The sequence below is a fragment of the Pseudochaenichthys georgianus genome, chromosome 1 (assembly GCF_902827115.2).
Source record: "Pseudochaenichthys georgianus chromosome 1, fPseGeo1.2, whole genome shotgun sequence".
In the NCBI taxonomy this organism is placed as follows: domain Eukaryota; kingdom Metazoa; phylum Chordata; class Actinopteri; order Perciformes; family Channichthyidae; genus Pseudochaenichthys; species Pseudochaenichthys georgianus.
The window spans coordinates 38,229,619-38,246,558 of NC_047503.1; the positions used below are offsets into that span (position 1 = coordinate 38,229,619).

Sequence of the window (16,940 nt, forward strand, 5' to 3'; positions counted from 1 at the left end):
ATTGAGTGAACATGCAGCATACATTTCAACCTGTCATGTCATAGATTACATAGGTTTGACTTTAGACAGTACAACGCTTAAGATAAAGTGTGGGTAATCTATTAAGTGTCCTTTTTAGAGCGCTATTATTGTCTTTGGTCAATTGCATTTAATGTGCCAGCATTAACCCTCACTGACACTTACAAACCAGTTGTCACTCATCACATATTGTCCGACAACACTCCGTTAGACACAGATATGATCCATTAAACTACTCCACCTGAATTAAGAGACATCATATATATATATATATATATATATATATAATATTATAAACTAGTCAGGGAGCATTTTACTGCACAATGACTTTTACTTTAACTTCTTAAACATATTTCTGATAACAAACACTTTGTCTGGTATCTTAGAGTTTTGTTTTAAGTGTTTTTATACTAAGGATATCTATTTATTTGAATACCCATATATTTAATATTTTAAAAATCATAAATTCCAGCGAATCAGTTGTTGACAAGTCTTTCAGCTTTGAAGTGATGGATTTTCTCACTGGAGAAACGTTATTGAGGGGCAGGCAACGAATAACTGGCCAATCAGAGGCAGAGTTTAGCGAGTCATTTCATTTAATCGTTTATTTAGCAGGGACAATGCACATTGATGAACACTTAAAGGTGGGGTATGTAATTTATTTCAGAAACACGTGGAATGCTCTTAACATCCCGATAGCAATGAATACATTAAATGCTTTAACAATACATACATAAAAACATGTCACCTGTGGAAGCCGTAGCGCTGTAAAAAGCACGACCAATCATCTGAGCCGGCCCGGCTAAAGTAGCTGGATGGCCTACCTGCCTGTCAGCCTTCCATCTGTGCACAAACTTATCTCGTGCCCTCATTGGTCATGTGTGCGTTCGTATGTGTTGGAGGAGGGGCTCTGTGAGGAAGTCTGAAGGAAGAGGCAGAATTTTTCCGGTTGTGTACTTTCAAATTCTAGCGCACTGGAGCTGGTTTCTCCATTCTTACCTACCCTACCTTTAAAATAAGAAAATGCAAATAGTAATATGCCGGATTTTTAGCTTGGAGCTAATTTCCATCCGCAGTCCCTCACATAAAACATTTAAGAACATGGCAATTATACACATAGCAAAGACAAATACATGATATGTCATGCGTTCCCCATAGTAGGATCTATAATTTTGCGTCCAGTACTGTGCAATGTCCCTCACAGGCCTATCTCAGTAACATTAGAGGTAAGGAGAATGAGTTATGTATGCAGTTTTGTGATGACAGTACGTTCTCAGCAATTAGTGCACTTAAAGGCCTATTAGGGCTGCATTCATCTATCCAAACCATGAGGTACAATTAGCCTTTTAAGTGCAGTAAAACTAAACTTTGTGGGGCTTGAGTGGTGTTGGCAGGATGGTTCACCAGCAACTAGTTTAGAAAATACAGACAAATAGATTAGATCATACTCTTGTAATAGGAGACTGATTCGGCTACACACTTATCAGCTGCAGGCTAAAACATAGAGCTCATTTCCTCCGTCTTTTTGTTCAAATCTGACTACATTTCGGAGTCTTACCATGTTAATCAACATGCAGTGATGCCATATCGTCTCCTTCATTTCACTACTTCTCCTAGTATGAATTTTGGCATAGCAGGGTACAGAGTAGGCCATCTTCAAAGTCTATAATTAGAATGCTTTGGAACATTTCATTTTTCATCTCTTGCTAAACGAAAAGCAGTGCAATGTTGCAAACCAGTTTTTTTTCTTCTGTAGATTTGTCTTAAGAATATACAGGTGCCATTGGGGATAATGTGTCTTTTCATGCATCGGTATACAAAGTGTTCAACACTTATTTCACCTCAAATATTCACTGAACCTGTCTTTCTTGCTGATTGATATCAACAGACTTTTTTCAAAAAAGGTTAATATGCCTATTTCCGAAGGTGTTGAACTATTAATTTAAAGGGGACCTATCATGCTAAATGCACTTTTTGATGTCTTTTATACATCAATATGTGTCCCCGGTGTGTCAGGGAACTCACGCAGCGTCAGAAAATAAAACCCTCTCTCTTTTCCTCCGTACCCAAATCTCTAAAAACGGGGGTACAACGGAGCTGATCCAGATTTGCGTCCGATATGATGCAATATTGGAAATGTGGACCCACAGCACTATCAGAAACGTTGCTATCAGAAACAATGCCCGACTGTTTTCTACGTAATATGGTCGGTGTTTACATTAGCATCGCTAACACTCAGAGCTAACCTGTACTGGAGAGCATGTGTGTGAAGAAGCAGGAAATAAAAAGGAACTCACCTTGTGGTATAACCGGCAAGAGAGAAAGCCTTTGAGCTCCATACTGTTTCAGAAATAATCCTTGCTAATCCATGATATGGCGTTTCATCACGGCAGTATTTAGTTTAGACAGTAGCTGCGGGTCCCGCATGAGCTCCGCCCCCTCCTTTTTTATTTATTTATTTTTTATTTTTTAAAGCTTTATACCCAGAATCAGCACTTTTGAAACAGGAAGTGAAATAGAATGAAGCATGGCTAGAATGGGTGATCTGTTTGTTATTTTGAGCAAAACACTTCATAGACATGTTTTTTATATATTTGTATATATCTGAGACCCATGCTATTGCCAAAAATAGCATGATAGGTGACCTTTAAGAAACATTATGACGGTACTTTTTCCTTTCCTTGGATTGTGTTGAAATTAGTGATGAGAAAGCAGATTTGGCCCTTTGCCAGATTTGCAATGTTTTCTGGAGTTGAGACTTGTATACTTGCCCAGTACTCCTGACAGTGTCATTTTTTTTGTACTCATCTACTTGAGTAGAGTTTAAATCTCCCCAAGTGTCCTTCTGACCACGACCTTCAGACAGAGCTAAAGACAACTAAAGTACAATGTCCTCACCACCTCACAGTGTGTGGTTCTTCTATTGTTTCTATCTCCTGTAGATGCAGCTAGTCTTCTTTACCTTTCTGTATTTTCCATTGTTTCCTCTCTTAAACAACAATAGTGTCCATTTTTGCATAACTTGTCCCTCCTCATGCACTTCACCTACTTATGTCCTCCACCTCTGCCTCCGTCACGCTCCAGTGATGTCGGGTCAGGAGGCCTCTGACGGCAGCGTGACTCCACTCAGTTGGCATCTACCCTCAACCCTCCCACCCTTCCTTCCCTGTCATCTTCTTACTCAGACCCTCAATGCCCCCTCTGTCTGGCCCCCCGTAGGCTGTAGGCCCTGGGTGGGCGAATAGAGGGTGTCTTCCTGTGTCTCACCCTATCAGAGGATGCTTTGAGACAGGGGGAGGGGGATAGCGAGGGGTTGGCGGAGACAGCTGCCATGCTAGGGAAGCCCCCACCAACCCCAGTCCAGTATCGTCCCATGCCGTCCCATTCCCAACGCCGGGCAGTGATCACTCGACTACAAACTGAAGTGGGGTCTGTGAATGATGAATGAGCCGAACGCTTCAGACTTCGACTAAAATGGATGTATGTGTTTCCGGCAGTCATTAAGTACTGCAATGTGACTCGGAGCAGCTGGGATTTAACAATGGAATATACAAAACAAAAAGCAGGACTAGATGCCCCATCATGTTCCCCATGAGTCTTTACAGGAGGTATGTACTGGTGGACAACTCAGTATTTGGCAAAGGTCATCCGGCAACACCGTGGCAGCATGTGTTATGAAGCTCTGGGTTCAAAGTACTCTGGTTCTGTCATGTTGATATTCAGTGTAATGCCAAAACATGAAGAGATGTGCAGACTTATTATTAGATTATTTCAAATGTCAAATGACTCTGTTGCCATAAGTTTCTGTTTATAGCTAAATAACACAGTTTTGGGGGGAAATAGAGCAGTGGACTATTTGTTTTCTCACTGATGCTGGGTTAGGTTTACTTAATGATGAAAAACATGTTTTATGCTCAAGTCAAATGTCTTAGCCACAAAGTTTTCAACTACTTATAGGTAAAGCAACTCAGAGAGATACCAAGTAATACGTAGGAATGCATCCTTCCATACCACTTACATTATTCCAAAGTTCAAATGCAAGGGAAACTAATGCCAAACTAAATGAGTCTGTATATCATTTGAGCTGTAGGTTTTCACGACATATTTGCACATTTGGAGAAAAAAAACCGTGTTAACTTGTCTCACTTAAAGTGCTTGTCCTCCCACTGCGCTGTCAGTCCACATGCTGTTACAAAAAAAGCAAAGCATCACTTCAGGCTGCAGCGCATATCACCGATACACTTTCAATCTACCCACATTGGTTTTAAAATATGGTGGGAGGTAGAAAAGAAATCTAATTACTGACCAGCTGCACGTAAATGGGGATTTTACAGAAACCTTATTATTGCCCTGCATGTAAATGTGTTCTCTGACTTCCTGCCTTAACCTGATTTATCCCACTCTCCTGACGTCTTGTGTGCATATAAACGTATTAAGTATCTTTACGCATGTCAATGAAAAATCACTTGCATCAGGTGAGGGAAGCTTTTGTTATGCATGTCGCTGTGTGGTCAGATCATCAGTGATGTTAGGCATTGTGTTTGTGTTACTCTCGGTAGTGGTTTCATGTGCGAATCATTATATACGGTTTTTATTTCTTTGCACATATCCGGTGCTAATTGAGTGGTACAAAACGGTGCAATGGTGCACGAGGGAAGCTGTGTGAAAGCCCACAGATGGAGGAGAGATGCTCACACGGCCACACAGCCTGTCATGCTGTAACCATGCTAATGTGGCAGAGCAGAAGCAGAGAGCTAATTCTCTTCTGGTCTGATGCTCTTTGAATTGCAGACCCATGTCTTCAACTGTGATCCACATCTAGCTTCCTGTCACCTGGGGAATTATATTTCTGTGTGTTTACATGTTGCATTATTATAACTTATTGTCAAATATTCTGACGTGAATGCATTTAGTCTTGGATGCCCTAGTAAACAGTTGTTGAACTATTTTTTGTAATCCCGTTTAAGATATTTTCTTGCTCGACTCATCGTGGGCCCTTTTATACTTGTATGTTTTCAAAGACATATATTGAACTTTATTTGTAATGCACTGAACAAAGGGACCTTCACAAAATACAAACATATAACAGAAAAAGATAACCTACAAAATATAGTTGCAACCAATAACACAATAGTAAGAGCAACATATATATTGTGCAACACAAATGTTACAATTTAGGCAGTTCATTTGATATGTTATTTGTTGTGTTCCTTTTGCTTACTACATTAACTTTCTCTTGGCAGTCCTCTCTATGATAATGTCTTCCTTATGTGATTTACACACTTGATTTCCTTTATGATATATTACATTCAGAGGGATTCTCACGATTGTATTATCCTCTATCAGTGTTATCAAGTGCTGTTTATAAAGGTTTTTGGTTTTTCAATTGTGCAGACACTGCAGCCTCCTGTCTTTTTGCAAGTGCATCTTAAAGAGCAGACTATGCAATATCTTAAGTATTCAAAAAGTATTTTAATGCACACCAATACTTGTTTCCTGTGACTGAGGTTTGATCCAACACCTGTACATGCTTTTCTTTAATAGGATTCTCTACTCTGTTTAGTTTTTACCTTTTAGCTGTAAGTTACCTGTTGTTTTCTCATGGATGTGAAAAGGCGGTCCTGCTCCATGGCTGTTAACCCGTTTTGTAAACAGGTCTCACTTGCCTCGGCCTTCAGCATGTGTAACTTACCCAGTTGTCAACACACTCGCGCTGGGCGGGCCTGGCCTCGCTGTAACCTAAGCCGTCGGTCCTTCTGTTCCCCGCAGGGTAACTTGACCCAAGATTGCTTTGTCATGTGCAGGAGAGAGAGGTCCCCCCCTCCCACGCACCCTCCGTCTTTGTCCCACCAGCACAACACAGACACTTGAGTGTTGTTTTACAGTTAAACTTGGTATTTAAGTGCCTCAAAGGTTGCAGGTTTAATAGGTTTAAGGCTCGTGTGTACTATGTGGGCGTGTTTGTGATTATATAATGCAGTGCTCTTGAACTACAGTGTGTGAAACATGTGTTGCACGTGTGTGTGTGCGATATGTCAGTGGAGGGTGTTTTCGTTGGGTGTTTTTGTCCATGTGATGCCTGTATGTCCTGCAGTTTGCAATGCAGGGGCTTTTCGTTCTTCTTGTTTTCTTCGTCCTGTGTGTGGAGTGAAAGGTCTGATGCTCATCATGCTGTCTCGGTGAGGGGCTTGGCCCGCTAACAAAGGACACCCTGTGGATGGAAAACAGCCAAGGGATGAAAAAAAGTCCCACACCCACAGCATTGTTAATACGGCCAAAATCGTTCCCCAAAACAACAACACCAAAGCTTAGTTTGCATTCCTCACACTCTGCTGGTATGCGTCCTGATCCGTCTGATCTCAGTGGTGCTTGTTGTCGCACTGAACATTTCAAACTCGCATTTTAAACGGCACTGGGAAAGTTTCTGGCATTCAATTCCTCGTTTCCATCTTCCATCTTCTTTCTAGTACTAAACTATTTGGTGGGTGGAACATGTACAAAGTGTCCACACACCCCCCCCAGGGAATACATAGATTTTGGATGACTCTTTTATGCTACAAACATTTTTAGCAGTTGCCTTGACAAGTTTTGCTTGTATTTTGCGAGTGCTTATTTTGAGCCCTAAATCAAAACTAACTGCCATGACTCAGCAACATCAGAGTTCATGACCTCCTCGAGTCTGCATTTAAATGAATGCCTGCTGGAATCTAAATATAACTTCAAACACCCTGAGGTTGTAAACACAATCCAGACACAGAACGGTGTCAGTGTAGGGTCAACATTACTCTCTTTCAGAATTGTATTCATTTTTGAAAAGTCTGAAGAAGCCTCACGCTGTCATTGACCTTTATCTTTTAATCAGATTATATGATATGATATGATATGGCTGCTATGCATGATTTGTAAACAAGTTATGAAGCTGTACGGTGAGTTGAAATAGCTCTCTATTTAGAAAAACAGTGGTACAAGGCGAAATTAAAAATATATATATCATTCAATAATACATCGCTGAATTGGTGACTCATTCTCTATCTCCTCAATGTGCTTGAGAAAAAAGGACTGCCTTACTAAACTGTCCTCTCTTTGTACACAGAGTGAAGTCATACATCTCAGCCTTTTCCCCCCCTGTCTGCTATGCTTATATTTAAACCACAAAGCACTGCAGACTAATTTTGCTGTCCCTTTTTCGCACAGACAACAAATCCCATTTGAAAGAGAAAATACGTAATGGCCTGCTTCTCTTTATAGATTTTGTTGTTCACCCCGATCAGATCAGACTAAGTGGCTTTTGTTCTGGTTATCCCAGACGCATATTTCTGGCCTCTTCCCCCTGGCTCTCAGTATTTCTTCAGCGAGGGCAGTGCAGCTGGTGGAGAATGCACACAGAGACACAGAGGCTCAACTTGAAAAATAAAGCAGTGGTCAGTCAGGAATGGAGCAGTCATTGTGAGAACACACTTTTAACCTTTGGCCTCATTTCTCTCCAGGCATGGAAGAAGCGGTGGTTTGTTCTTCGCAGTGGCCGTCTGACAGGAGATCCAGACGTGTTGGAGTACTACAAGAATGACCACGCTAAGAAGCCCATCCGTGTTATTGATCTCAACTTGTGTGAGCAGGTATGGTTCCTGATCACTGCCGAACTGAAGAGACACTATCCCCATGTTGTCATGGCGCTTGCATTGGTATTTGATTTAACCAGCCCTTCCCCATAAAACAAATACATGTAACATAAAAAAAACTCACAGCTTGTGATGATATTTCTTTTTAACCTTAACTTTGCTTATATATGTAACTTGAATATTTTCATCAATTGAAAAAAAGCAGAAAGTGTTAATCAATATGGTTGTAACTAATAATACTTAAAGTTAGATTTCTCCAAAGCCCTTGGCCATGTCTTTAAATGGTTGTTTATGTCTTTGCTAACACTCCAGCAGGCAAGCATTTTCAGATTACAAATTCATCGAGTACATTCGAATCACGATTAGGGGGAGGTCAACGAATTATTTTTTAATATGTATGTTTTTTGTTGCTTCAGGTGGACGCTGGGCTGACATTCAACAAGAAGGACTTGGAGCACAGCTTCATATTCGACATCAAGACCATCGACCGTGTCTTCTACCTGGTGGCTGACACTGAAGAAGAGATGAATAAGTGGGTTCGCTGCATCTGCGACATCTGTGGCTTCAACCCCACTGATGAAGGTAAGGGCTGACGTTAGATTAACCAAACATCACCGCTGCCGACCATACGTACTGTGTCAACCTGTCGGGTCTCAGATGAGTCCCGAAGGTTTAAAGTTATACCTCACCACAACAAGTTTCACAGACAGTGAACGTTTTAAAAAAGCAAATGTTTTTAACCACATACCATGCATTTGACATGTTGTGCCATTTGGTCAGATATCTTTCTCTGAATGTTAAATTTCATTATGCATTTAAACAATGTTTCCTTTTAGAACAAACCTGAGTGAATGTTGGCAGTAGTATTTATTATAGGTAATCTCTATAAACAGTAGTGACAGTATCAAAATCTGTAGGCAAAGGGACAAGATGTTGGTGTTGGAAGCAATCTAGTTTTTGTGTGTAGGTGGCGCAGAATTGACAAATCACTTTTGCAGAGGCTTTGGTACAGTTCGTCTGGAGAGCAATAGAGGCGGAACCATCATCATTATTCATTCACGTGCAAATATTGCTTTTTATTAGGCTGAAATGATCTTGTGTACTGTACTGGCTTTTTGTGAAAGAATTTTCACTCATAAATGTCGTCGATCATGGATGATTTATGTTTTGGTCAAATGATAAAATACCAGCAATGTCAGCAGTTCTCAACCACAACAGACTTAAGCTTTTGTTTGGAATTCTTAAACCCCGAGACCAGGATTAGCTGAAAAGAGTCCAACGAAGCTTATAAAAGTTAACAGCATTTAATTAAACAAAATAATGCGATGATATACAAATGACAATATGCGAGTGGCGTGGCTCCCCCCCTCAGATCAGCTGCTACCCGTTCACGTGGGGTCAGCCAGGGTGAAAGAGATCGATTTTTGGCTTGCTTCCCCTGTTATCATCTGTGGTCTTCTCCTATTGGCCGGTCTCGACGGGGGGCGGGTCCAAAGCACATCCTGTCGTTTTTCTGGTGTTATTTTACAATATTCTAATGTCTGTCGTTATTTAAACATTCCCTAATAAGTATTGCAGCGTAAATACGAGAGGATTAAAGACCACATGTCATCTCACCTTCAAGTCACGGTTTCAAAACGTAGTATCAGCCACATGCTAATGCTAACCTTAAGTTGAAGCTATATCCCGTATATTGCCATTTATTGGTCTCTCTTTCTGAAGAAGTTATGCGAACCAGCTGAATGTGCCAGAAGGCCTCTCTCTATTCAGCACAGCTCTTCACCGAGGTCTAATGATCCATGTGTTGATCCATGTGTTGAGTTAAGTCTCACGTTACCCTTGTCCCAGTACTGTATAATCAAAGCATTGTGTGGCTGTCAGTCTCACTTTTTTCGTTCTTTCGCTATTATATCGTTCCCATTCCGTCACATTTGCATATTGTTGTTTCCCACTCTGTTTTTAGGCCTAATAGCATTAATATACCCCCCCCCCCCTTATCAACTAAGTGTGTGCGTATTTGAGTCTGATGAGATCTAATTCACTCACATGCTACGTCACCAAGAGAGAAGAATGTCTGTTTCAAACCTGGCGTCTGAGTCACAGCTGCTTCAAGGTCGTCTTCTCCACATTGTTGTGCCTCCAACTCTGTTACATAGCAAGTGTTGCCGGACAAGCCTGATAACAACATTCATGGCACCTCTTCAACACAATTATTGGAACGGGCTGTTAAAACCCTGATGTGCAAACAAAAACATTTATTCCCGTCAAGGAGAAACTTATAAAGACAAATATCTTTGCAGTTATTGCGTTTCACACAATTCTTATTACAAAAGAATGTCCTTGGCTCGCTGCACTCCTCTACGTGTGAGACCCAACTCCCAGTCCTCTGATGTGTGTGTTGTCATGCTAGTGTTTAATGGATGGCCAGATATTAGAGGAGGGAACATTAGGAGGGCCAGGGGTGGAAGGCTCTGAGAGATGGTGTAGGAGGTATAGAGGAGTATGAGCAGAGGGGAATTTCCCTTTTCCTGCATGAATCAGCACTCACAGCTTCAACAAACAAATGTGAAAAGGCGAAGGAGATAGCAGAGGAGGAGAGCGGAGAAAATGATGCAGTGTTAAGAGAGCTGCGACTTATAAAAGAAGGGAAAAAGGGAGACCTTGTGTAAGAGAAAACCACGTCAGTTAGAGAGTGGGAGCAGAACTGTGAAAAGAAGCAATGTAGAAAGATGTGGTATGAATACAGATATATTTAACAAACAATCAGCACAAGCAGAAGGGTTTGCAGAGGACGCTGATATTTGTGTGACAAAGCGGAGACCTTGAGGACATTCTGTCTGAGAAGAAGTGTGTGGGATTTTGAAGGCAAACACCATATTCAGGGGTGTCAAACTCAATTTCATCTCGGGCCACATTAGCATAATGGCATAGCATCACCAGTTTTATATACATACAACAAATACATATATAAATATTTAATATAAAATAATGTATTTTATTGCCGTCTGCATTGGATTATTATCGGATAGGGTAATAACTTAATAAGTCTCTTCAGTGAGAATGTCACAAAATGATTTAAAAAAAGAAAAGCCAAATTCTGGAAAGAAAGTCCAAATTAAAAAAAGTAGCATTTCAAAAAAAGAAAAGAAAAGAAATTCTGAGAAAGTGAATATTTTGAAGAACACATTTGAGATGCATTGTGGGACATGTAGTTTATGGGCAAGGTGCTTCTGTAAATCGGCATGTAACCTTATAATAAACATATTATATTCTTTGCAAGCTCTTGTGGGGCCACATAAAATGAAGTCACGGGCCGGATTTGGCCCCCGGGCCTTGAGTTTGACACCCCTGGTAAAGGAAGCTGGAAACACTAATTCATGATGGTGTTCTTCGTGTAAATTCACAGTAATGACTCAAGTGTGCTTCAACTTGACATTGGCTGTCGGTGCCAGTGTTATTTAGGGCATCTTGTCCCACACTGATCACACTTGTAACATGTCCTTCGCCTCCAGCTGGACTGTGTACTGTATTTGAACACGTTTTGATTTCCCTCAGGAAAGTGAGGTTATAGATTATTGTGGTTTCTTGGCAGTTGTTGTTTAAGCTGCAAGGAAACAGCTTTGATTTGGAGTTAAACTATTCTAAAGTGATACCTGAGACATGTCCTCAATTTGTTATTGGATCAGAGAGAGTTTACACGCAAACATTCGGATATTAAAGACATATAAAGTTGATGTGGTGTCAGTCTGGGGACTATAGGCTGTTACATTGGAATCGGGTTGCTAGGAAACAGCTTGGGTGCAAGACAAGTTTACTCAGCCAAAGTTGACGTTGGCAAACAGCTTACTGTTTACTTTCTGCCGTATATCATCAGTCACCAACATCACCTGCACCGTCTCAATGGGCTTTAGAGTGAGCGCAGGGCCCGACCTGCCGAGATGAGTAGGGGTGCAGTTGGAGCTGTAGCTGATTCATTTTGTACTTATGCTTTGAATAGAATATGAAATACCCATAAAACATCACATCGCCATGGGTCGTTATTTTGATCAATGATACGAAAGGGGTCATTTAAGGGAAAACATTTTGGGAACCACTGCAATAGGGAAACAACAATCGATGATTGAAACCTAACATCACGCTTATAATAAGATCCACACAATTGTAGTACATTCAGTAAAAGAGGTACAAAAAAAAATAGGCCAAAGAAGTAAACTGGATTGAATGAGTCCATCCGAAGTGAGTAAAAGGACCGATGAATGCTTCAACATCATGTTGATGGTGGACCTATGTCTGGCTGAGTATCATTTTTAATGTGTGACATTTGCTGCACTGCTTAATATCCGCAAAGCCACTGAGCAATCAGCCAGAGCAGTCACTCATTGAGAGTCTAGTCTGGCAGATCTTGATGGCATCTAGTCTTTTGTCATCAATGTTGTCGCTTGATGACAATCAAAACTATCTGTGGCATTTGTTGTGAAACCGTTCATCTAAAAAGTGTATTAATATGTGATCATCCTTTATAGTTCTCTAATAAAACAACCTTGTATTGTAAAGTTTGACATACTGAAGGTCTGAGAATAGACTCTGAAGAGGAATTAACCCGGCCGTCTCCTCTCTCCTGCAGAGGCAGCAAAAGCTGCTCACCAGTCAGCCATCGGAGGCCTGGTGGTGGACACCCCCCCACACCCAGCTCTGGGTCACATCCTCGGCCCAGCAGCAATGCTGACCAGTGTACCCCCCCCATACCAGCCAGTCAGCGTGCGACACCTTGACTCTCAGTCCAGCTCAGAGGAGCCCCAGGACTACCTGTGGCTGGTCAACTGTGAGAGCAAGAAGCCGGACCCCAACAGGTGAGCTTCTGTCAACGTCTGCTTGTTGTATGAGTCTCTGTATTCACCTTTCTAGAGTGCTCCTCTCAGACACAAGCTTCCCTCTGTATTTTTTCCAACCCATTTATTCTTTCTGTACTTTCTGTACTGCCACTCTGGTCCCCGTCTCTGTGGTGTGTAGCTCAGTGCAGCTCCACCCTCCATTGGAGGGAGACCCGGAGTATTTGCTCCTGGAGAATTGTGAGAGCAAGACTCTTCCCTCCCAGGCTAGACTGTGAGTGCCCAGCCCTCCAACTGGAACTGCCTGCTTGTTTGGAGTGCTACACGCACGTGTATTAACGAGATCAACAAGCACTTCATTCTCTAAAATGAAGAGTTACATGGCTTCTGAAGAAGACGATTATTGCTTGTTTTGAAGCGTTTGAATGTGTTGCAACTAGCCCACCTTCAGAAAACCTTCCCTAACACTGCAATGATGTTATCATTGCCTGCATGTTTTGCATTAACCCAACATCTACAGACACCTTCACATGACCCAAGTAAGAGATGATGCTAAAATGTTATGCTGGACGATATGAAGGAAATGAAATATCAGAATATTTTGGACAAAATATCTCTATATATATCTCATTGGGTAAAGTCCTCTAAATACATACGATAATACGATATCCAAGACAATATCTAGTCTCACATAACATCATTAATGTATTATTACTATATATATATTTCCAAGGCCTACTAGAAGTGCCTCAGATGAGTTATAAGTGTAACATGTCAAACTGAATGTCACTAACCATGTCTTGCAGACAGTGCTCTGAAGGCTAACCATGACTCAGTGAATTTCTTGTCTCTCCTAAATCCGCTGTTAATATTCAATCCTCCTCGTATGTGTATTTTCTTACTAGAGCCCATGCTGAGTGTTCCAAGTCTACCTCGTCAGAGACAGACCTGAACGACAACCTCCCCTCTCACCGCACGCCCACCTCCTCCACCTCCTCATCGAAACACACCTCGCACAACGGCTTCTTCCCGCAGCACCCGGCCCCCGCCTCCGCCTCTTCGATCTACGACTCGCCTCCATCACGCGGTGCCTCGGTCTCCACCGACGGCGGCTTTTACCACCTCCCTCGCAGCTACTCCCAGGACACTGTGCTGCTCCCCAAGTCGGCCTCCTCCCCTCTGGCCCACCCGGACAGCATTGATGGCTCGGAGCTGTACGTCTTTAACACACCGACGCGGAAACCCTCCATGGAGTCACATCTGCGTAACCTTTCCATCAGTTACGATATCCCACCTACACCGGGCTCAAACTCTACCTACCAGGTGCCCCGCACTTTGTCAATGTCGACGGGGGTAGGAGGCTCAGAGGGTGGGGGAGATGTAGTTCCCCCTCCCAGACCACCAAAGCCTTCGCTCAGTTCCACCTCAGGACCCCCACCCCCCCCTGCTGAGCGCTCACCTACGGACACCTATTGTGTGCCTCGCTCGGCGTCAGAGACGGACGGAAACTACTGTGTGCCTACTAGCGCTGGGAATAAGGCTATACGCAGCAACACTATTGGCACTGTGGACAGTTCACGCCTCCGCAAAGGTTTGTGTTGGGGACACTTTGTTTTCTAGTTGGGAGTAGAGATTTCCCGTGCTTTGGAAATCCGCTATGACATTAAAAAGTATGATTTATGGTCTTAAGAATATTTAAATAATAATACAACTTTGTATTTACAAGGAAGGGTTAGGGTTACAAAAAGCCTATTTATTCTATACATCTATAAGATACTTTTCATCAACTTTATTCAGATTTTCACGGCTTTTTATGAGTATTTTTACTGTTTTCTCCGTAGGAGCTCTTGGCATGTTTATTTTAGCTGCAATTTCACACTCAATCTTCTGTTCAGTTTACAGTCTATTCAAACTGCTCAGAATGAGACCCAAAATAAGAGCCCTTGCTTTCCTGCAGATGTCACCATCGCAGGTCTTGACTCTCAAGGCATTTAATTATTTAGGAATTTGGTTGGCAAACCAGAGACGAGAGATACCTTTGAAAACATTTGAAATGTTACATTTCTAGCTCCAACCTTAATTCAATGCACAGCATCTTTTGTAGAATGGCTTTAATTAGATGACCTTAGCGTTCAGGAAAAAGAAAGAAACTAATGGAGTAAGTAAAGACACTAAATAATCATCTTCCTCGTACTTCTCCCTCTTGTCGTGACTAATGTCATTATGGGTGTATTAGTGACAAGATAATTGTTTACAAAACCCAACAGAAGCCAGGCGTGTCTGTGCACAACTTTTAAACAGCTTTCAAACTGTCATTGCAGAAATGGAGAATATCCCAGGCTCATCAGATGATGTGTTTTGTGAGTTCACACTAAATGACGATAAAGCTCTTGAGGATTTCCCTCCCATACTTAAGTCTAGATTGAAGGCTTAATTTATTCCCTCTTACTGACAAATAAGCAGACCAGGGTTAGGGGAACCTAAATAGAAATACACTGTAAAGAATCATGACATTGGTGGATACTGTGCCCCATTTGGACAACACACACACCTGGCTATCGTCCGACCCGTTTGTAGCTGTAATTTGGCTGGTTCTCCCCCCACTTAGTCTCCTTCAGCTGACACTCTCATTTGCTGCACAAGCGTTTCCTAGCACTGCTGTTGTTCTTGCGGTCGTAAGAGAAATGCATTAGCGACTGTATCAGCAGTGCTTAATGAGAATACACAAACAATAACAATGTGCTGCACAGCAGAGCCATTACGTACTGTATAGCTGCTGAGCTCTCTCCCACTCAATAAGCAATGTGTGTAGCTCCATGAAAACACACACAGTGTTTTAAATATGCCTGTGTTGTGTGGATTGTTGGCATTGTAGCGTAAGGGGCTCGAAGTGCAGCAGACAGCTTTGATATAAAAACAAATAGTTTGCATTACATTCACTGATAACACTCTTAGTGTAACTTATGCAGCTGGAGTATGTTGAATGTATTAGAACATATTTGGTAAATGTATTTGTTTTTTGCAGACTTTGGTTCCCAGGATTGCTATGACATTCCTCGATCATTCCCCAGTGAGAAAAGCTGCTCATTTGACTTCAACGAAAGCTTCAACAGCTACTTTGTAAGTGTTGTTTCAAGGTTCCCGGCTGCATACAGTCAACTCAAATGATGTCGAACACTGGTGTGCTTTGAGCAGTTGCTGAAGAAACCCTGGTTGTAATGGCTATGGATGTTTTGACTGTAGTTGTTAGTAGAGACATAACATAAAATGCAAATGCTCAGATCCTCTAAGCTGGTTTTATAATACCTAGTATATGTATTCTTATCTCTGGCCCAGTATGCAGAGTAGTGTCATGTAATGGAGATTAAAAGAATCCTAGTGTGGCAGTTAATGCCAAGCACTTATAGTACGATATTAGTTTTTTTATTTTGTATTATTATTGCTACTCATTAGCATAATGCTGCATAAGCAAGCCTTAGAAATGCAGTGTTTCTGGGTAATTTCTTACTATTATAATAATACATGAAAAGGGTCTGCTAAAAACAAGTGGTCTATTCCCCCCCCTAAACATGCACTCGGACACTATTTTTAGCATTTCTGCCCGTGCACAATATCGTTTGTATTTGAAATATAAATAGAGAGTTTAGAGGCAGCCTCATACTAGCTATATCTGTCCTCTTCTTGTGAACACATGTATGACTTGTCCCCCTCAGAAAAACAAAGGGATGATGCCAGTGGGCAGCCAGTCCACAGAGGAGGTGGACCAGAACTATGTCCCCATGAGCGCCAACTCCCCGTCACACCATCACTCCGGCAGTTTGTCGGAGCCCATCCACGAAACCAACTATGTGCCCATGACCCCGAGCACCATGGAGTTCTCCTCCCTGGGGAAGCAGGTCCCTCCGCCCGCCCACATGGGCTTCCGCTCCAGTCCAAAGACCCCGCCTCGCAGGCCAATGATCAGTGACTGCCAGCCCCCGCCTGTGGACCGAAATCTCAAACCTGACCGCAAAGGTGAGAGGACAGCGGCTGTGCATGCGCCTGTAGCTGTACCTGTTCCTTGCTGTGGGGTTGATGTGTGCTGAAGTGTATTGTTGCACGAAACTTGTCTCAGTATGTTCAGTGTTCACGACTAATGCACAACCTGACCGTGCTTCCTCTCACACTCGGCTGTTATTCTCACAGTGCCGGCTCATGGTCACAAAGCCATCTGTACAACATTTCTTCATTTCCAACCATTCTGTCTAACTTTTCTTTTGGAATAATCTAATTTTGTCTCCCGTGGTTTGTTTGGTGCAGAGGTGGCACGAGACTTTTTCGCTGCCCGTCATTTTGACGGGCAGGATCGTAACATTTCTGTCCCGTCGGTCTACTCTGTACACAACTCTGAGGGGGGAAGAGAGAGAGCGCTCCGTCCCTCGTGAACGGAGGGACGGGGGTTGACGCACGCTCGTGAACTGTTAGCGCCGGTGTT

The 16,940-nt window shown here is 42.3% G+C and overlaps 1 protein-coding gene across 13 annotated transcripts in view; it reads left to right on the top strand.

Moving 5' to 3' along the window:
* Positions 1-16,940, top strand: part of gab1 (GRB2-associated binding protein 1) — a 51,736-nt gene that overhangs the window by 26,842 nt on the left and 7,954 nt on the right. For 7 of the 13 annotated variants that reach the window (XM_034086304.2, XM_034086277.2, XM_034086311.2 and 4 more), the window contains 8 exons: positions 7,506-7,634; positions 8,054-8,219; positions 12,262-12,487; positions 12,648-12,740; positions 13,372-14,057; positions 14,788-14,826; positions 15,492-15,586; positions 16,180-16,480. In XM_034086304.2, coding sequence (XP_033942195.1) covers positions 7,506-7,634; positions 8,054-8,219; positions 12,262-12,487; positions 12,648-12,740; positions 13,372-14,057; positions 14,788-14,826; positions 15,492-15,586; positions 16,180-16,480 — 1,735 coding nt within the window. Of the gene's footprint in view, positions 1-3,407; positions 3,627-7,505; positions 7,635-8,053; positions 8,220-12,261; positions 12,488-12,647; positions 12,741-13,371; positions 14,058-14,787; positions 14,827-15,491; positions 15,587-16,179; positions 16,481-16,940 lie in introns of those variants that run through there. The other 6 variants (XM_071203495.1, XM_071203505.1, XM_071203503.1 and 3 more) reach the window with 4 other exon arrangements.